Source organism: Rhinoderma darwinii, chromosome 2 (assembly GCF_050947455.1).
Source record: "Rhinoderma darwinii isolate aRhiDar2 chromosome 2, aRhiDar2.hap1, whole genome shotgun sequence".
Lineage (NCBI taxonomy): Eukaryota > Metazoa > Chordata > Amphibia > Anura > Rhinodermatidae > Rhinoderma > Rhinoderma darwinii.
Genome location: NC_134688.1, coordinates 113449006 through 113471280, shown reverse-complemented (window position 1 = coordinate 113471280; position 22275 = coordinate 113449006). Strand labels below are relative to the sequence as shown.

Genomic DNA, 22275 nt, shown 5'->3' with positions numbered 1-22275 from the left:
CATTTATACATGGCCTAGGTATGTGAGTTTGGGGGTCACTCACACATACCTCTTACACCAATGGACTTTTAAAGTTTATTTCTATCTTAATGCATATTAATAAAAGTTAAATCTTAATTCCAGATCACATACTTTCTCCCTCTTCCCTTCCCTCATATATATAATACAAATACATGTCATTTCCCACAATACAATAAAGTTTTCCTGGGGAAAATAGTTTATATTGTGGGAAATATAAATATTTATGTTACTAATATAGCGCCAACACATTCTGCAGTGCTGTACGGAAGATGTCCTGACTCACTGTCCCCAGTGGGCTCACAATCTAAATTCCCTATCTGTATGTTTTTGGAGTATGGGAGAACACCCATGAAAATATTATTTGAACACAATGCTGCCAGGCAACAGTTCTAACCACTGAGCCAATGTGCTGCCCATAAATATAATGTATGCCCTCTTCAAAATGAGTGTTCTGATCACACAACTATGTTTACGTCCATGGCCAGCGTAAAGGGGATTCTCATCTCAATAATCATATTTCAATGTGTTCCTTATGTAAATTTATGATTATATGTAAATACATATTTTTTTCTATTCCTAGAGATATTAATTCTGTTCAGGCCCCGGTCTTTATGTGGGTTTACATATAGTTTCCTTAGGTTACTGCCTCTGCCACGGTCTTGCAGTAGTGGACGTGCAGAGGCTATTGTTTTATTACGGATCTTCCGATTGCGCATTTGCAGTGCATGCGCAATAGCTCCCAACTTAGTCACCTCTCTGATAATCAATAGAAGTGAACAGGATGGCTCCCAGGCATGCACATGTACTAGGTACTCATCGCTTCCAAAATAGACACTGTAGGGGGATTGGAGGAACTGCGTTTACCATCATAACCATATGACTACGCCCCACTGGTGACCAGGGAGAACAAAGCATTACTAGTCGTAACTGGGAGGCAGGACAGGACTATGTTGCCCTCTCCGGTACGGAGTTGGCTGAACAGACCTAAGCAAAACATTTGTTTAACATGATGCAATAGTATGACTTTTAGGAGCATGTTTAGTGAAAAGGCGGGATGGGAATACCCCTTTAAAAGGAAGAATCACTAAAAAGTGTTAGGGCTCATGCACACGGTCTACAGAGACACAGTATGAGCCCATAATGCACTCTTTGTGGTGCCTTCACATGCCACAGTTTTCGAGACACCATTTTTGCTTCTCAAAGAAAATGTGTAACATTATAAGAACTGATGATCCATCCAAATTATATAGAATTTATTTAGCATAATGTACATATCTATAAATGGAATGGAAGTTCCAGAAAGGGGACATAAGTTCTGAAGGAAAAATTAAGATGCTTTTCCTCAGGTAGTCGAGGTAATGTCAAGGTACAGCAGAAATTAATAGTCGCAATTTGGCCTCAACACTACGGCTTGGAAACCCCAAATAAGTAACAGGGTTGTGGCAGGTGCAATGCAACATTATTCCTCGCTGTAGAACAAGGCAGGGGGACAACTGGCTACAATACCACAACTAGATGAGCTATTGCATTACAATGATCTAACTCTATAAAAGTTTTTCTTTGCAGCAACTTGCTGGTTTTCCATTAATTTGATGTAATGTATGTTGAACTGCTTAAGTCATAAATAAAGATGAGCAAATCTGCAAATTTACTCGACTGGCAATTTTCCTATTGCTGAGTGCTTCAGTCTAATATATTTTGGCCTGGATTGCATCAACACTAAGCCATATTTATATAAATAGAAAAAAATACTTTTTCAGCCTCCATTGTCTTATATGCGGGAATATAGCTCTGTAATATGAAATATTCCCTATTAGTAATCTATAATCATGAATCTAATCTTTATTTTGGCAGATGTCTCTGCAGATGACCAGTGCAAAGCTGTCCCCAGATCTACAGAATTTACTCTTGATTTCAAAAAGTGAAAAGGTATGAATGCATGCCAGATAAATTGTATTGGAAGTGTCCTGTATGTGTAGACCCCCTGAGGTATTGTAGTTTTGATGTCTTTAAAGCTAATGTGTCGCTAGAAGAAAAAAATTTTTTTTCTTTAGTTAAACAATTAGTGTATAGGTGATTAAACATTGTTCAAATTTGTTTAATTTTTTTTCACGAGTCAGGAAATATTATAAATTAGATTCTAATTTCTAATATTTCCCAGCGCTGGTCACTAGATGGAACAATTCCCAAAATTGCAGCATTGCATGTGGTAAAGCAACCACATTGCTTTATGCTGCAAAATTTGAGAACTCACTCGCTCTAGTGAGCTCTCAGAATCCCCCCTCCTTTATCCTGCTATTGCCAGGAGAAACGAGGGGATTGAACGGTCAAACCTCCTACACTGTGTGTCGCCATTTTTTGAGCTAACACACAGTGTAGTAGGTTAACATACAGTAGTAAACACACAGTAAAACACGTACATACACAGACCTAACTTACCTGCTCCTGCCGCCGCCGCTCCCTCCGGTCCGTCCGCTCCGTCTGTTACCTCCGCTCCAAGTGCACAAGTCCGGAAGCCGCGACCGGAAGTAGTAATCTTTCTGTCCGGCCGTGACTTCCGGTCCACAAGAAAATGGCGCCGGACGTCGCACAGTTCAATTTGGACGGCGTACAGCATAGTGGATGGAACGGGCCCCGTTCACGTTCACTATGGGACTGTATGTGCCGTATTCCATGTCTGTATGTGTCGTTAATCGACACATACAGAGATGGAAAAAAAAATGGCAGCCCCCATAGGGAAGAAAAAGTGAAAAAATAAAAAAAAATAAAACACAAACACACAAATAAATAAAAAGTGTTTTAATAAAACACTAAAATCAAATTGATCTAAAAAAAAATTTTGGGGTGACACTGGTCCTACATTAGTGTCTGTAACAAAATAATATCTTGTCTTTTCCTATGGGATTGTCAAGTTTCAACTTAGATGAACAACCAATATAATTTTTTCATAGGAGAATTCCCTCAAACCATAACGGAAAGCAATAATTTTACCCTATAATCAAGTTTTTTTTGTGATCACCGATTATATGCACTGGACATAGACAGATAGATGGATTTTTAGAAAACTTAAGTTGGCCATATACATTAGACAAAAGTTGGCAGAACTTTGTTCCCGCAAGAGTTAAGATACTGCCAGAGGGGTCTAGCAGCAGCTTATTCCCCTCTCACCATTGAAATAAACATGCAGGCTCAGCAAAGCCGAGCATGGCTGTTTATCGTGAAATAGTTGCCAGTTGTTCGGCTGACAGCTATTCCATGTGTATGGACAGTTTAAGATTAACAGGTGATTTTACTTACTTAAGCCTCATGCACACGAGCGTATTTTTTTCCTCCCATAAATACTGGCGTAAATACGGGTCCTTGGTCACACGTATTCGACCCGTATTCCATCAGTATTTAAGGACCCGTACCCGTAAATACGGGTCCGGTGTCACCAGTATTCCACTCGTATTTAAGGACCCGTTTTCTCTGCACTAATCGGCAGCCCCTTCTCTCTATCAGTGCTGGAAAGAGAGAAGGGCAGCCCTTTCGGGCAGAGCTTCCGCAGTGATTGAAAGTAAAAGAAGTTCATACGTACCGTTGTCTTGGTGATGCGTCCCTCTTTTGACATCCAGTCCGACCTCCCTGGATGACGCGGCAGACTATGTGACCGCTGCAGCCTGTGATTGGCCTGTGATTGGCTACAGCGGTCACATGGGATGAAACGTCATCCCGGGAGGCCGGACTGGAGGAAGAAGCAGGTAAGTTAAAGAGGCTCTGTCACCAGATTTTGCAACCCCTATCTCCTATTGCAGCAGATCGGCGCTGCAATGTAGATAAGAGTAACGGTTTTTTTTTCAAAAACGAGCATTTTTGCCCAAGTTATGACCATTTTTATATTTATGCAAATTAGGCTTTCTTAAGTACAACTGGGCGTGTTTAAAGTTATGTACAAGTGGGCGTGTATTGTGTGTGTACATCTGGGCGTTTTTACTTCTTTTACTAGCTGGGCGTTGTGAATAGAAGTGTATGATGCTGACGAATCAGCATCATCCACTTCTCTTCGTTAACACCCAGCTTCTGGCAGTGCACAGACACACAGCGTGTTCTCGAGAGATCACGCTGTGACGTCACTTCCTGCCCCAGGTCCTGCATCGTGTCGGATGAGCGAGGACACATCGGCACCAGGCGACAGAGGCTACATCGACTTACCTGCAAACGCCGATGCTGCTGCAGAATCAACTGTAGCCTCTGTTGCCTGGTGCCGATGTGTCCTCGCTCGTCCGACACGATGCAGGACCTGGGGCAGGAAGTGACGTCACAGCGTGATCTCTCGAGAACACGCTGTGTGTCTGTGCACTGTCAGAAGCTGGGTGTTAACGAAGAGAAGTGGATGATGCTGATTTGTCAGCATCATACACTTCTATTCACAACGCCCAGCTAGTAAAAGAAGTAAAAACGCCCAGATGTACATACACAATACACGCCCACTTGTACTTAACTTTAAACACGCCCAGTTGTACTTAAGAAAGCCTCATTTGCATAAATATAAAAATGGTCATAACTGTAATGACAGGGAGGGTAGGGAAACAGACAGTGCGCCCTAATCTACCCACCACTCGGTCCCTGCCTACTTGCAACGACCCGCCCTAGGCGACGGGGTACAACTGGGCGACGGTCCCTACGCTCAGTAGGTGCACGACAGACAAACAGACAAGGGGACACAAGCAAAGGGAAATGGGGCAGTTGCCCACGGCAACACCATGAGCAACAAGAGAGGTACCAAACGCAGGTACGAGGTACCAAACGCAGAGCAGGAGAGTAGTCAGTAGGCCGGGGTCAGTATGAAGAAAGGTCAAATAGCTAGGAGCTGCAGCAAGGCCAGGAAACCACACGAGAAGAATCACAAGCAAAGGAGGAATAGGAAAGGCAGGTATAAATAGACAGAGGGCGGGAGCTAGCTCCGTCTGGCCAGGCTGCGATAGGCTCTCCCACTCCTAAGCCTGCCATCCTGAGTGGTGGAAGATTGAGTCAGTCTCAGAGACATAGAACCAGGTGCAGACTGATTACCCATGGGCGTATACACAGAAGTTGTGCCTGGCAGATCCTTTACAGTACCCCCCCCCCTTTTATGAGGGGCCACCGGACCCTTTCTAAGTGGACCTGGTTTATTGGTGAAACGAAGGTGGAACTTCCTGACCAATACCCCAGCGTGAACATCCCGGGCGGGTACCCAAGTCCTCTCCTCAGGCCCGTATCCTCTCCAATGGACCAGGTACTGGAGGGAGCCTTGGACTATCTTGCTGTCCACAATCTTGGCCACCTAGAATTCCACCCCCTCAGGGGTGAGAACGGGAACAGGAGGTTTCCTCGAGGGAGTCCAGGACGGGGAGCAGCATTTAAGGAGGGAGGCATGAAACACGTAGTGTATACGAAAAGATGGGGGCAACTCCTGTTGGAAGGAGACAGGATTGAGGACTTCAATGACCTTATACGGCCCTATAAACCGGGGAGCAAACTTCTTGGACGGGACCTTAAGGCGCAAGTTCTTAGACGATAACCACACCAGATCCCCGACCATAAACAAGGGGTTAGCAGAACGTCTTCTATCAGCCTGAGTTTTTTGTATACTCTGGGACGCCTCTAGGTTCTTCTGAACCTGGGCCCAGACTGTGCACAGTTCCCGATGAACGACCTCTACCTCGGGATTGTCGGAACTACCAGGTGAAACGGAGGAGAACCGTGGATTAAACCCAAAATTACAGAAAAAGGGGGAGACCCCTGACGAGTTACTGACCCGGTTATTAAGGGAAAATTCGGCGAGGGGAATGAATGAGACCCAATCATATTGACAGTCAGAGATAAAACACCTTAAATATTGTTCTAGAGACTGATTAGTCCTCTCAGTTTGGCCATTAGTTTCAGGATGGAAGGCAGAGGAGAAGGACAGATTAATCTCCAACTTTTTACAGAAGGCTCTCCAAAACAATGAAACAAATTGTACCCCTCTGTCCGAAACAATATTGACAGGGACCCCATGGAGACGCAGGATGTGTTTGACAAACAAGGTAGCTAACGTCTTAGCATTGGGTAGTTTCTTGAGGGGCACAAAGTGGCACATCTTACTGAAGCGGTCTACTACCACCCACACCACCGACTTGCCTTGAGATAGAGGCAAATCGGTGATAAAATCCATGGAGATATGGGTCCAAGGTCTCTGGGGAATGGGCAAAGAACATAGTAAGCCCGCTGGTCGGGACCTGGGAGTCTTGGACCTGGCACAAACCTCACAAGCGGCGACGTAGGCCTTAACGTCTTTAGGCAACCCAGGCCACCAATAGTTTCTGGCAATGAGGTGTTTGGTACCCAGGATGCCTGGATGACCAGATAGTGCGGAGTCATGATTTTCCCTAAGTACCCTTAGCCAGAATTGCAGGGGAACAAACAGCTTGTTCTCAGGAAGGTTCCCGGGAGCTGAACCTTGATCAGCCGCAATTTCAGAGACTAAATCAGAATCAATAGAAGAAACGACTATACCAGGAGGCAAAATACAAGCAGGATCTTCCTCCGAAGGAGGGCTGGCCATGAAGCTACGCGACAGTGCATCGGCATTAATATTTTTAGACCCAGCCCTATAGGTAACCAAAAAGTTGAATCTGGTAAAAAATAGCGCCCATCGAGCTTGTCTCGGGTTTAGCCTCCGGGCAGATTCTAGGAAAACCAGATTCTTGTGGTCGGTAAGGACCGTTACCTGGTGCCTAGCCCCCTCCAGGAAGTGGCGCCACTCTTCAAATGCCCATTTAATGGCTAAGAGTTCGCGGTTGCCAATATCATAGTTACTCTCAGTGGGCGAAAACTTCCTGGAGAAGTAGGCACAGGGACGGAGATGGGTGAGGGACCTGGTACCCTGGGACAAGACAGCCCCCACTCCCACCTCGGATGCGTCAACCTCCACGATAAATGGCTCCATTTGGTTGGGCTGGACCAGCACCAGGGCCGAGATAAAGCACTTCTTAAGGACCTCAAAAGCCTGGACAGCCTCAGGACGCCAGTGGAGGAGATCAGCACCTTTGCGAGTGAGGTCCGTAAGAGGCTTAGCGATGACCGAGAAGTCAGCAATAAATCTCCTGTAATAATTAGCGAACCCCAAGAAACACTGTAACGCCTTCAGGGAGGCAGGTTGGACCCATTCTGCCACAGCCTGGACCTTGGCGGGGTCCATGCGGAATTCATGAGGAGTGACGATTTGACCCAAAAATGGTATCTCTTGCACCCCAAACACACATTTTTCGGTCTTAGCAAACAGTTTGTTTTCCCGAAGGACCTGGAGCACCTTCCTGACATGCTCAATGTGGGAGGACAAGTCCTTGGAAAACACAAGTATGTCATCAAGGTACACTACAAGAAATAACCCCAGGTAATCTCTTAAAATCTCATTTATGAAATTCTGGAAGACCGCGGGGGCATTACACAACCCAAAGGGCATGACGAGGTATTCGAAATGACCTTCGGGCGTGTTAAACGCAGTCTTCCACTCATCCCCCTCTTTGATGCGGATAAGGTTATACGCCCCCCGTAGATCAAACTTAGAGAACCATTGGGCCCCCTGGACTTGATTAAAGAGATCAGGAATCAAAGGAAGGGGATACTGGTTCCTTACAGTGATCTTATTCAAGTTACGGTAGTCAATGCATGGCCTAAGACCACCATCCTTCTTCCCTACGAAGAAGAAGCCAGCACCTACCGGAGAAGTAGAGGGGCGAATGTAACCCTTGGCCAGGCATTCCTGGATATACTCTCTCATGGCTTCACGTTCGGGACAAGAAAGGTTAAATATCCTACCCTTAGGGAGCTTAGCTCCTGGTACCAAATCGATAGCGCAATCGTATTCTCTATGAGGGGGTAACCCTTCGGAGGCCTCCTTAGAGAAAACATCGGCGAAGTCCTGAACAAACTCAGGTAGCGTGTTCACCTCCTCAGGGGGAGAAATAGAATTAACAGAAAAACATGACGTCAAGCATTCATTACCCCATTTGGTAAGCTCCCCAGTATTCCAGTCAAACGTGGGATTATGCAACTGCAACCAGGGAAGGCCTAAAACCAAATCGGACGATAATCCCTGCATCAACAGTACAGAGCACTGCTCCAAATGCATGGAGCCAACAAGGAGTTCAAAAACAGGGGTATGCTGAGTAAAATAAACATTAGCAAGAGGAGTGGAGTCGATACCCACTACCGGGACAGGTTTAAGCAAATCAATCAAAGGCATAGATAGAGACATAGCAAATTCCACAGACATGATATTAGCAGAAGACCCTGAATCCACGAAGGCACTGCCGGTAGCAGACCTACCACCAAAAGAAACCTGAAAGGGAAGCAAGATTTTATTACGTTTCATATTTACGGGAAATACCTGTGCGCCCAAGTGACCTCCCCGATGATCACTTAGGCGCGGAAGTTTTCCGGCTGCTTATTCTTATGCCTAGGACAGGTGTTCACTTGATGTTTGTCATCCCCACAATAGAAGCAGAGACCATTCTTCCTGCGGAACTCTCTACGTTGTCGGGGGGACACGGAGGCCCCGAGTTGCATAGGTACCTCCGAGTCTTCCGTGGAAGAGCGAAGCAACGGGACCTCGGGAGGCATCATGGGGGAGTCAGAGGGGAAAACACAAAACCGTTCAAGTTGTCGTTCCCTGAGACGTCGGTCAAGTCGTACCGCTAAAGCCATAACCTGGTCTAAGGAGTCAGAACAGGGATAGCTAACTAGCAGATCTTTCAGGGCGTTCGACAGACCCAACCTTAACTGGCACCTTAAGGCAGGGTCATTCCACGAGAAGCTACGCACCACTTCCTAAAGTCAGAGCAATACTCCTCCACAGGTCTCTTACCCTGACGTAAGGTCACCAGCTGACTCTCGGCAAAGGCAGTCCTGTCAGTCTCGTCATAAATGAGTCAGAGAGCAGAAAAGAAACGGTCAACGGAGGAAAGTTCAGGGGCGTCAGGAGCCAGGGAGAAGGCCCATTCTTGGGGCCCTTCCTGGAGCCGGGACATAATTATATCCACCCGCTGGCTCTCAGAACCTGAGGCGTGGGGCTTTAAGCGAAAGTAGAGCTTACAACTCTCCCGAAAGGAGAGAAAAGTCCTCCGGTCCCCTGAGAACCGGTCAGGCAACTTGAGGTGGGGTTCAAGAGGTGAGGGGTACTACCATGGCAGCGTCAGGCTGGTTGACCCTCTGAGCCAGGGCCTGGACCTGTAGGGAGAGACCCTGCATTTGCTGAGCCAGGGTCTCAAGGGGGTCCATAATAGAGTGAGGGATCAGGGTAGCCTAGGTATATGGGCTTGTGATTATGTAATGACAGGGGGGTAGGGAAACAGACAGTGCGCCCTAATCTACCCACCACTCGGTCCCTGCCTACTTGCAACGACCCGCCCTAGGCGACGGGGTACAACTGGGCGACGGTCCCTATGCTCAGTAGGTGCACGACAGACAAACAGACAAGGGGACACAAGCAAAGGGAAATTGGGCAGTTGCCCACGGCAACACCGTGAGCAACAAGAGAGGAGAACGAGCCGAGACAAACCAGGAATGTACGAGGTACCAAACGCAGAGCAGGAGAGTAGTCAGTAGGCCGGGGTCAGTATGAAGAAAGGTCAAATAGCTACGAGCTGCAGCAAGGCCAGGAAACCACACGAGAAGAATCACAAGCAAAGTTGGAACAGGAAAGGCAGATATAAATAGACAGAGGGCGGGAGCTAGCTCCGTCTGGCCAGGCTGCGATAGGCTCTCCCACTCCTAAGACTGCCATCCTGAGTGGTGGAAGATGGAGTCAGTCTCAGAGACATAGAACCAGGTGCAGACTGATTACCCATGGGCGTATACACAGAAGTTGTGCCTGGCAGATCCTTTACAATAACTTGGCCAAAAATGCTCGCTTTTGAAAAAAAAAACGTTACTCTTATCTACAGTGCAGCGCCGATCTGCTGCAATAGGAGATAGGGGTTGCAAAATCTGGTGACAGAGCCTCTTTAACTTTTAATACTATTAACTCCAGCGGTAGTCACTGTCCCGGGTGCTGAAAGCGTTACTGCCGATCAGTTAACTCTTTCAGCACCCTGGACAGTGACTATCCCCCGACGTCGCCTAGCAACGCTCCCGTAATTACAGGTGCACACATGCGTAGCCACCCGTAATTATGTGAGCCCCATAGACTTCTATGGGCCTGCCCGTGCCGTTATTACAGCTTCAAATAGGACATGTTCTATATTTTTCAACGGCACGGGCACCTTCCCGTAAGCATACGGGGAGGTACCCGTGGCCAATAGAAGTCTATGGGCCCATAATTACGGGCCACAATTACGGCCCGTGATTACGGGCGTTTTTACGTTCGTGTGCATGAGGCCTTAGGCCTTACTCACACAAGCATTTCCAATTTGGAACTGCGAAAAAACTGAACATTTTTCATGCATATGAATTCCCATGTTGACTCCGTGTGGTTTCCGTGTGTCATCCGTTTTTATCATCTGTGTTTCTCCTCTGCAAACACTTCCTGGCTTCACTTTTCTTTTTTTCTTTTTTTACGGCATTTCTTTAGCAACTGATTTGTGAAGAACAGGATGTCGTTCGTGTGCTGTCCGTTTTTTTAACTTTAGCGGGCAAGTTTGGTCTGTAAAAATGAACCAGAATAGGACATACTGTGAGTTTCTCGCAACGGACACGTGCTTCATAAAAAAAAAAGAATGTGTGAATATCCCCATTGACATGTATGGGTCAGTGTTCTGTTCATTGTTAAAACGAACAGCACACTCATGAGAAATACATTCACGTGAATAAGGCCTAACATTAATAATTCTTATATTCAGTCATTTTTGATAGCATTGTAACGAAAAATTGCCCTTAGTTTGCTTTCTTTGTAGTTCTTGAATAATACAAGTTAAAAGCAGCAAGAAGAATGATTCACACTCATTACTTTACCTCGCCTGCCAGACTCCGATTAAATGCATTAGTGGACGGCACAGAAACTTTTATGATTTATGAACTTGTGCTGAATTTGCAAGAAACCCAATACTAAAGAAGCGAAAGTATGATATATGAGCTCCCTGGGTGGCAATGACAGCCCAGAGGAGCCGGTAATATTCTTGTTTTAGCTGCTAATCAATTCCAATAACAAGTTCTTCTGTATAGATGATTATGTGAAATTTATCATTGCTGTGCATGTAACAAAGCGCATCTCAAATAATATCCAATAACAAGTTCTTCTGTATAGATGATTATGTGAAATTTATCATTGCTGTGCATGTAACAAAGCGCATCTCAAATAATAAAACTTAATTATACTCAAGAACATTTTCCTTTCTTAGGCCCGTTTCAAACAGCTATAATACGGCCGCATTTTAACATGCGTATTGTGGCTGCGAGACCCAAAACCCTCGTGGTTCTACTCACCTGAGCTTAGATTACCATAATGTCTGAAATTGGCCTTAGACCATTTTCACACACATATTATTTTGGTCAATATTTTGCATCAGGATTTGTAAGCTAAAATAAGGAATGGGTAAAAAAAAAACTCAAAATGTGAAAATCTTTGCATTATACTTTTCTCCGTGTAGGTCCCACTCCTGGTTTTGGCTTACAAATACTGCCGCAAAATACTTACCTAAATACTGCCGTGTGAAAGAGGCCTTAGTCTGTACAGTATTTCACGTGTTAGAGTAGCTGTTTTGCACCTTTTTGTGAGAGTTGTCTTTAGTTGACTTCACTCAGTCACCCACTTGCATGCAAGTATGCACTGGCACTTCTCTACTCTCTCTTCCTTCCTCCCACTCAATGGACGCCATGTCCTATTTTGCCACAGGGGAGTAGCAAATAATCAGTGAGGTTCCCAAGGAACCTCGGGTGCCCCCAGGAAGTGAGATTATCTATGAAAGGCTTCTGGTAGGAGAAACATCAATCAGAAAAATAGGGCTGCTGAAAGCTAAAATATGGGTATTTGTTTGGCAGGGCCATCACACTGGGGAGATGGTGGTCACCTGTGATTTTCTTTCACTAACTAACATAATAATGGCTCTTCAAAGTGAAAAACGCCATTTACTGTGAGGGAGTCGGTGGAAAGACATTGGCAATAACTGCAGTCACACCATGTTGATGTACAACTTTAGGCTGGGTTTACACGAGCATGTTACGTCCATAATGAACGGAACGTATTTCGGCCGCAAGTCCCGGACCGAACACACTGCAGGGAGCTGGGCTCCTAGCATCATAGTTATGTACGATGCTAGGAGTCCCTGCCTCTCCGTGGAACTACTGTCCCGTACTGAAAACATGATTACAGTACAGGACAGTTGTCCGGCAGCGAGGCAGGGACTCCAAAAGTCGTACATAACTATGATGCTAGGAGCCCGGCTCCCTGCAGTGTGTTTGGTCCGGGACTTGCGGCCGAAATACGTTCCGTCCATTACGGACGTAACATGCTCGTGTGAACCCAGCCTTATGATCTGTCTCTAAAAAACTCTTTATATGGGTAAATACAGAATGGTAAAATCTTAGCTGTAGATACAAGAAACTTCTAAATAAAGATCTTCTTGAGTCCTACAATAGCCCCTTATGTCGCCACTCAACATTCTTTATATGTAATTATAAAATTGTTTTTGGCCTATTGTACCTATTTATTTAGAAGAAGCCTGGATCACACTGGAAGAAAGCCAGTTCTAGATTACAGACATTCACATAAACCACAATACTTTCGCTAACCTTTTGTACTAAACCCTTCTTCTCTGCTTTATTTGAATCTTAAGATTTGTTACTTCATAGTTTGAGTCTTCTGCTGTCTTTAAATAAGTTTTATTTTAATATATCTAAACCAAATGAAAATCTTGTACAAACTAGTTTGATGTGTTTTTCACCTTAATGTTTTCGTTACACAATGTAAATGACTTATTATACTGTGTGGCTCTGTTCACACCAGTGTTCAAAGCCTCCGTCGCAAATTCTTGTCAAACAACGAAAACTACAACAAAACCTGACGGAACTCATTGCAAGTCAGTGCACTTAAGTCAATGGGGACCATCAGGTGCCGGTAATATCTGTTGTAAGTCCGATTCAGCAGACCACCATGGCTTCCGTTATGAACGAAAGCCATGAAAAAAAAGGGTGACCAAAGCCTAAGTTAGAATTATGTTAACATAGTAGTGACCTAGCATTTACAACGTATTATTTTTTTTAAATGTATTAATAGAAATATCTACTGTAAATCCAAAACCATTTGTACAATATCATATTTCAAACCATGTCTACTATAAGCGCAAAAGATGGAAAAGTACATATTTAACTTGCTCTATATGCAAAACCACGAGCACCGAACAAAATTTTCAGACATTATCTGCAACTATGCCAACATTCATAAAGATTTGTAATTTCCTTACCAGGGTTCTTCCTGAAGTCACATGTTTCAAAAGAGATCATCTCATTAACTAATTTCTTCCAAATTAATAATTGTGGAGAATTTCTGGCCAGCCAACTTTTGGCAATGCAGTATTTTGCGATATATAATAACGAATTGATAAACATAGTGGTCTGCCAAGTACACAGAGAGGATTCCCACAGCCCCAAAACACAGTTATTAACAGACAATTGCACAAGAAGATCATAAATCGAGGCAATATGTTCTATATCTTCTTGCCAAAAACGGAAAAATTTTGGGCAGCGCCACAAGAGGTGAACTAGACCTACGTCTTGTTCTCCACATTTAGGGCAGATTGAAGAGTCATGTTTACCAATTTTATACAAAAATGTTGGCGTATACTATACCCTGTGTATTATATGAAGAGCTCAGCCTGGAACTAGCTAAATTTCATCCCAATCCCTAGACCATTTTAATCTTTTATCCTCAAGTAAGTCACTGTTTAAGGTGACAGTCCTAAGTGTTTTATACATTTCTCCTAAACACTCCTTTCTAGGTTTTTTGTTTTCCAAAAAGGAGGAAAATTTCCAATTATCCACTAAAAACAACTCCAACGCCTCTGCACGTATTGCATGATGTAGTTGGAGATATTTACATTTATCCATATTGTCAGTGAGTGCATATAAATCCTGTAAGTGATTATCCAATAATTGTGATAATTTAGTGATGCCGTTTTAAACCCAAAAGGCAGGTGTCGTCAGTTTCCTGACTTCTTTAAGATTCCTATTATACCACAGTGGAGAAAATTTTGTACATTTCACCTTATTCTTCGTCTTAAGTGTAACCCAAACCTTGTGCAACATTCTACCACTTGGGAAACCACAATCCTGCAGTGATCCAGAGTCAAGCAATTCATAAATATCAGCATATCTCCCCTTTGACCATACATCGACCAAGTATATATTAAAAATAATATTTCTCCAGTCAACCAAATATTGAATTTGAGAAGATAAAAAATATTTAAAAAAACTATTAGGCATTCCTCCCTGTTCCCTGGGTAACTAGAATCGAACAATTAATTCTGGGTTGACAACATATTAGTTAGCAAACGTTGGCTACTGCACTATATCTGATTTACTAATATATGTCTCATTTTACATTTGGGTAGAATTCCTCTTTAAATAGAGCAGCATGTTGAAGTAATTGATCTGCATTAAAATGATCTTTGGGTTCTTTTCTGCCTACTTGCTCCAAACAATGATACTCTCCCCTTCATGGAGTAATGTCAAGATTCATCTGCTGATATGATGACTCCTGTAATATCAGGTAGCGGGAGTATTTGAATATACAGTTCTCTAGGCAAATCATGACAGTGCCAACCCGGTGTTATACTCTCGAAAGGCTAGTTCCACATGGCCATAATAACCTATGGTGATCTAAGTTCCGTTCAGTAGAACAGTTTGTGGAGTTTGGCCGTAATGCAAACACTAAAATCCATATTACAACCTAAGTAAGATATTGTGAGGTTGTAGTTAACTTATTGACAACCAACCCTGAAGGACTACAGCAAAGAAAGCAGTCTTGCACATCCCCAATAAACTAATGGCTACTTTAAAAGGGGTTGTACCAAAATGGAGAATTATCACCTATTCACAGCTGATAATTGTCTGATCGCTAGAGTCTCACTGCTGGGATCCCCACCAAATATGAGAAGTGAGGTTCCGTACCCCCCGTTCCTCTTCAAAGCACTCCCTGCAGTCAGGAGGAGCTTGTATGGAGCAGTGGTTGAGCATGCGCCCACCACTCCATTCTATGTCTATGGGATGGGCGGAAACAGCTGAGTGCTTCTCCTCGGCTGTTTCTCTCATTCCCATAGACTTTGAATGGAGCAGCACTTATCCTTGACCATGACGCCATTCAATGGAGCAGTGAGAAGGAACAGGAGGTTTGGTGCCCCCGTTCTTGTAAGCGGTGGAGGACCCAGAGTTGGGGCCTCCAACAATCAGACAGTTATCACCTATCCTATGGATAGGTGATAATTGTTGATTCTGTGAATGCTCCTTAAATTTTGACTATAAAGTTAGTTCTTGGCATAAGAAAAAAATTACTTGTTTATTATTAGAAGTTTATTTTAACTTGTCATCTGGATTTTTTTTTTATATATTGCAGATTGCAGGAGTGTCCTTTGATGCTTCATATACTATTTACAATATCAGGATCAGGTAAGATTATACAGATATACTAAAGATTTAGGGGCACATTTATAAAAATGTTTTTTTGCAGACAGTTTTATTATTAAATGGAGGAAAATGTACTGGACATTAGTCAAATGCATATGATCAGTGCAGAGATGTATGAGAATGTGATAGAAGTTCTATATGTTGGAGAATGCTCATTGATACCTAAAATGTTGAAAAATGTTGAAAAATGTGAGAAAATAATTAAGATGTTGCATCAACAATGTACGCCTGGTCTGTCCAGGTGTATACTGTCCAAAAGTTTTTTGGCATAGAAAATGTAGCACTTGTTATAAATTTGGAGCACACTTGTAACAAATTAGAGGAAAACATGCAAGCCAGATACTATATAAATTGTTTTCTTTAAGAAACAAAACCCTTTCTTTCACTGTAAGTGTAAAGGATCTGCCAGGCACTGCGGGGTTAACTCCCAGAACTAATCAGTCAGCACCTGAGAATACTTCCCTGAGACTGACTCCTGCTTCCACCATTCAGGCTGGCAGGCTTAGGAGTGGGAGAGCCTATCGTAACCTGGCCAGACTCAGCTAGCTCCCGCCCTCGGTCTATTTAAGCCTGCACTTCCTGTCCCTCGGTGCTTGTTATTGCTTTGGTTTCCTTCCTTGTGGTTCCTGGCCCAGCTACAGCTCCTGCTATTTTTGATCCTGCTCCATACCGACCCTGGCTTACCGACTACTCTTCTGCTTTTCGTTTTGTACCTCGCACACTCCTGGCTTGACTCGGCTCGTTCACCACTCTGGTTGCTCACGGTGTTGCCGTGGGCAACGGCCCCTTTTCCTTGCTTGTGTTCCTTGTATGTTTGTCGTGTTTGTCGTGCACTTACTGAGCGCAGGGACCGCCGCCCAGTTGTACCCCGTCGCCTAGGGCGGGTCGTTGCAAGTAGGCAGGGACAGAGTGGCGGGTAGATTAGGGCTCACTTGTCCGTCTCCCTACCCCCTGCCGTTACATAATAACAAGCCCATACCTAGTCTACCCCTGGTCCCTGACACCACTATGGATCCCCGTGAGACCCTGGCTCAGCAAATGCAGGGTCTCTCCCTACAGGTCCAGGCCCTGGCTCAGAGGGTCAACCAGCCTGATGCTACCCTGGTAGTTCCCCGCACCGCACCTCTTGAACCCCACCTCAAGTTGCCCGACCGGTTCTCAGGGGACCGGAGGACTTTTCTCTCCTTTCGGGAGAGTTGTAGGCTTTACTTTCGTTTAAAGCCTCATTCCTCAGGTTCTGAGAGCCAGCGGGTGGGTATAATTATGTCCCGGCTCCAGGAAGGGCCCCAAGAGTGGGCCTTCTCCTTGGCTCCTGACGCCCCTGAACTTTCCTCCGTTGATTGTTTCTTTTCTGCTCTCGGACTTATTTATGACGAGACTAACAGGACTGCCTTTGCCGAGAGTCAGCTGGTGACCTTAAGTCAGGGTAAGAGACCTGTTGAGGAGTATTGCTCTGACTTTCGGAAGTGGTGCGTAGCTTCTCGGTGGAATGACCCTGCCTTAAGGTGCCAGTTTAGGTTGGGTCTGTCGAATGCCCTGAAAGACCTGCTAGTTAGCTATCCCTCTTGTGACTCCCTAGACCAGGTTATGGCTTTAGCGATACGACTTGACCGACGTCTCAGGGAACGACAACGTGAACGTTTATGTGTTTTCTCCTCCGACTCCCCCATGATGCCTCCCGAAGCTCCGTTGCTTCGTTCCTCCCCGAAAGATTCAGAGATACCTATGCAACTCGGGGCCTCCGTGTCCCCCCAACAACGTAGAGAATTCCGCAGGAAGAATGGTCTCTGCTTCTACTGTGGGGACGACAAGCATCAAGTGAACAACTGTCCTAAGCGTAAGGTTGCAGCCAGAGAACTTCCGCGTCTAAGTGATCATCGGGGAGGTCACTTGGGCGCACAGGTATTTCCCGTAAATATGAAACGTACTAAGATCTTGCTTCCCTTTCAGGTCTCTTTTGGTGGTAGGTCTGCTACCGGCAGTGCTTTCGTGGATTCAGGGTCCTCTACTAATATCATGTCTGTGGAATTTGCTATGTCCCTTGCTATGCCTCTTATTGATTTGCCTAAACCTGTCCCGGTAGTGGGTATCGACGCCACTCCTCTTGCTAATGTTTATTTTACACAGCATACCCCTGTTTTTGAACTCCTTGTTGGCTCCATGCATTTGGAGCAATGCTCTGTACTGTTGATGCAGGGATTATCGTACGATTTGGTGCTAGGTCTTCCCTGGTTGCAGTTGCATAATCCTACGTTTGACTGGAATACTGGGGAGCTAACCAAATGGGGTAATGAATGTTGTACGTCATGTTTTTCTGTTAATTCTATTTCTCCCCCTAAGGAGGCGAATACGCTACCCGAGTTTGTTCAGGACTTCGCTGATGTTTTCTCTAGGGAGGCCTCCGAAGTGTTACCTCCTCATAGAGAATACGATTGCGCTATCGAATTGGTACCAGGAGCTAAGCTTCCTAAGGGTAGGATATTTAATCTTTCTTGTCCCGAACGTGAAGCTATGAGAGTGTATATCCAGGAATCCCTGGCCAAGGGTTACATTCGTCCCTCTTCTTCTCCGGTAGGTGCTGGCTTCTTCTTCGTGGGGAAGAAGGATGGTGGTCTTAGGCCATGCATTGACTACCGTAGCCTGAATAAGGTCACGGTAAGGAACCAGTATCCCCTTCCTTTGATTCCTGATCTCTTTAATCAGGTTCAGGGGGCCCAATGGTTTTCTAAATTGGATCTACGGGGGGCGTATAACCTTATTCGCATCAAAGAGGGGGATGAGTGGAAGACTGCGTTTAACACGCCCGAAGGCCATTTCGAATACCTCGTCATGCCCTTTGGGTTGTGTAATGCCCCTGCGGTCTTCCAGAATTTCATAAATGAGATTTTGAGAAATTACCTGGGGATTTTTCTGGTAGTGTACCTTGATGACATACTGGTGTTTTCCAAGGACTGGTCCTCCCACGTGGAGCATGTCAGGAAGGTGCTCCAGGTCCTTCGGGAAAATAAACTGTTTGCCAAAACCGAAAAATGTGTGTTTGGGGTACAGGAGATTCCATTTTTGGGTCAAATCCTCACTCCTCATGAATTCCGCATGGACCCCGCCAAGGTTCAGGCTGTGGCGGAATGGGTCCAACCTGCCTCCCTGAAGGCGTTACAGTGTTTTTTGGGGTTTGCTAATTATTACAGGAGATTTATTGCTAACTTCTCGGTCATCGCTAAGCCCCTTACGGACCTCACTCGCAAAGGTGCTGATCTCCTCCACTGGCCTCCTGAGGCTGTCCAGGCTTTTGAGGTCCTTAAGAAGTGCTTTGTCTCGGCCCCGGTGCTGGTTCAGCCCAACCAAATGGAGCCATTTATCGTGGAAGTTGACGCATCTGAGGTGGGAGTGGGGGCTGTCTTGTCCCAGGGTACCAGGTCCCTCACCCATCTCCGCCCCTGTGCCTACTTCTCCAGGAAGTTTTCGCCAACTGAAAGTAACTATGATATTGGCAACCGCGAACTCTTAGCCATTAAATGGGCATTTGAAGAGTGGCGCCACTTCCTGGAGGGGGCTAGGCACCAGGTAACGGTCCTTACCGACCACAAGAATCTGGTGTTCCTAGAATCTGCCCGGAGGCTAAACCCGAGACAAGCTCGATGGGCGTTATTTTTTACCAGATTCAATTTTTTGGTTACCTATAGGGCTGGGTCTAAAAATATTAAGGCTGATGCACTGTCGCGTAGCTTCATGGCCAGCCCTCCTTCGGAGGAAGATCCTGCTTGTATTTTGCCTCCAGGTATAATCATTTCCTCGATCGATTCTGATTTAGTCTCTGAAATTGCTGCTGATCAAGGTGCAGCTCCCGGGAACCTTCCTGAGAACAAGCTGTTTGTTCCCCTGCAATTCCGGCTAAGGGTACTTAGGGAAAATCATGACTCCGCACTATCTGGCCATCCAGGCATCCTGGGTACCAAACACCTCATTACCAGAAATTATTGGTGGCCTGGGTTGCCTAAAGACGTTAAGGCCTACGTCGCCGCTTGTGAGGTTTGTGCTAGGTCCAAGACTCCCAGGTCCCGACCAGCGGGCTTACTGCATTCGTTGCCCATTCCCCAGAGACCTTGGACACATATCTCCATGGATTTTATCACCGATTTGCCTCCATCCCAAGGCAAGTCGGTGGTGTGGGTGGTGGTGGACCGCTTCAGTAAGATGTGCCACTTTGTGCCCCTCAAGAAACTACCCAACGCCAAAACGTTGGCTACCTTGTTTGTCAAACACATCCTGCGTCTCCATGGGGTCCCTGTCAATATTGTTTCGGACAGAGGGGTACAATTTGTTTCATTGTTTTGGAGAGCCTTCTGTATGAAGTTGGGGATTGATCTGTCCTTCTCCTCTGCCTTCCATCCTGAAACCAATGGCCAAACGGAGAGGACTAATCAGTCTCTAGAACAATACTTAAGGTGTTTTGTCTCTGACTGTCAATTTGATTGGGTCTCTTTCATTCCCCTCGCCGAATTTTCCCTTAATAACCGGGTCAGTAACTCGTCTGGGGTCTCTCCTTTTTTTTGTAATTTTGGGTTTAATCCACGGTTCTCCTCCGTTTCACCTGGTAGTTCCAACAATCCTGAGGTAGAGGTCGTTCATCGGGAACTGTGCACAGTCTGGGCCCAGGTTCAGAAAAACCTAGAGGTGTCCCAGAGCGTACAAAAAACTCAGGCTGATAAAAAACGTTCTGCTAACCCCCTGTTTATGGTCGGGGATCTGGTGTGGTTGTCGTCTAGGAACTTGCGTCTCAAGGTTCCGTCCAAGAAGTTTGCTCCCCGGTTTATTGGGCCGTATAAGGTCATTGAGGTCCTCAATCCTGTCTCCTTCCGGCTGGAGTTACCCCCGTCTTTTCGGATACACGACGTGTTTCATGCCTCCCTCCTCAAACGCTGCTCCCCGTCCTTGGCTCCCTCGAGGAGACCTCCTGTTCCCATCCTCACCCCGGAGGGGGTGGAATTCGAGGTGGCCAGGATTGTGGACAGCAAGATGGTCCAAGGCTCCCTCCAGTACCTGGTCCATTGGAGAGGATACGGGCCCGAGGAGAGGACTTGGGTACCCGCCCGGGATGTTCACGCTGGGGTATTGGTCAGGAGGTTCCACCTGCGTTTCCCCAGTAAGCCAGGTCCACTTAGAAAGGGTCCGGTGGCCCCTCATAAAAGGGGGGGTACTGTAAAGGATCTGCCAGGCACTGCGGGGTTAACTCCCAGAACTAATCAGTCAGCACCTGAGAATACTTCCCTGAGACTGACTCCTGCTTCCACCATTCAGGCTGGCAGGCTTAGGAGTGGGAGAGCCTATCGTAACCTGGCCAGACTCAGCTAGCTCCCGCCCTCGGTCTATTTAAGCCTGCACTTCCTGTCCCTCGGTGCTTGTTATTGCTTTGGTTTCCTTCCTTGTGGTTCCTGGCCCAGCTACAGCTCCTGCTATTTTTGATCCTGCTCCATACCGACCCTGGCTTACCGACTACTCTTCTGCTTTTCGTTTTGTACCTCGCACACTCCTGGCTTGACTCGGCTCGTTCACCACTCTGGTTGCTCACGGTGTTGCCGTGGGCAACGGCCCCTTTTCCTTGCTTGTGTTCCTTGTATGTTTGTCGTGTTTGTCGTGCACTTACTGAGCGCAGGGACCGCCGCCCAGTTGTACCCCGTCGCCTAGGGCGGGTCGTTGCAAGTAGGCAGGGACAGAGTGGCGGGTAGATTAGGGCTCACTTGTCCGTCTCCCTACCCCCTGCCGTTACAGTAAGTTAGCATTATGTTAATATAAATAGTGACTTAGCATTTACAAAAGTGATAACAGGGAGTTCAGTCATATTGGGTGTAATTTTAAATTAGCTTCCCATAAACTGATGGTAAATTGATTTTCTGTCACCATATTCCACCAATAACAGAGTAACTGTTATATCCTAATTTTCTGAGATGCTAATTCAAAAGAGATAAACAATATGTCTGCTCTTCCTGATGTCACTTTTGTAAAAATAGCCACCACAACAAAACAGAAAAAGATAATATTTCTTTAAAGGGGTTACCCGACGGCACCTAACAAAATAAATAAAAAAATCCTCCAAACTGTCACGATCTGTTGGTATGTGGACCCACTGGGCTGTACAGCCGTAGTGGGATAGCAGCTGGCCAACAGGATACCAAGTCAATGTCTATAGTTTGAATGAGGGTACCTGTGGTAATTCTGATAGTAGCGATTGTAGGCTCGGATGGGACCTTGGCAGCAGGCAGACACCAGGCGCGGTGTAACACAGAAGGCGTAGTATATGGCACAACACGACTCCAACTCTCTATGGCACAGGAACAAGGCAGCACGGGATACAGGATACAGGTATGGGAAGACTGGGAACTGGAAAACACTAAGGGACCATTTGCAAAGACCATTTGCACGGGTAAACACAACAGTGATCAGGCAATGAAGGAAGAGGCAGGGCCCTTCTTATAGTCCAGGGTGAGTATGGGCTAAATACATATTAAATTCACGTGCGCATGCTGGCCCGTTAAGGCCGGGCACGAGCGTGTGCGTGCACCCTACGGAACTTTGGAGAATGAAGCAAAAGTGAGCGCTGGCATCTCCTAAGGAGATGTTGGCGCGTCAGTGGAAGCA

General features: G+C 45.8%; 1 protein-coding gene across 1 annotated transcript in view; it reads left to right on the top strand.

The window, feature by feature from the left end:
* The window catches only part of LOC142740777 (inactive dipeptidyl peptidase 10-like), a 172615-nt gene that overhangs the window by 43120 nt on the left and 107220 nt on the right, over nt 1-22275 (top strand). Inside the window, exons 5-6 of the mRNA XM_075850199.1 lie at nt 1876-1950; nt 15569-15621. Coding sequence (XP_075706314.1) covers nt 1876-1950; nt 15569-15621 — 128 coding nt within the window. The remainder of the gene's footprint in view (nt 1-1875; nt 1951-15568; nt 15622-22275) is intronic.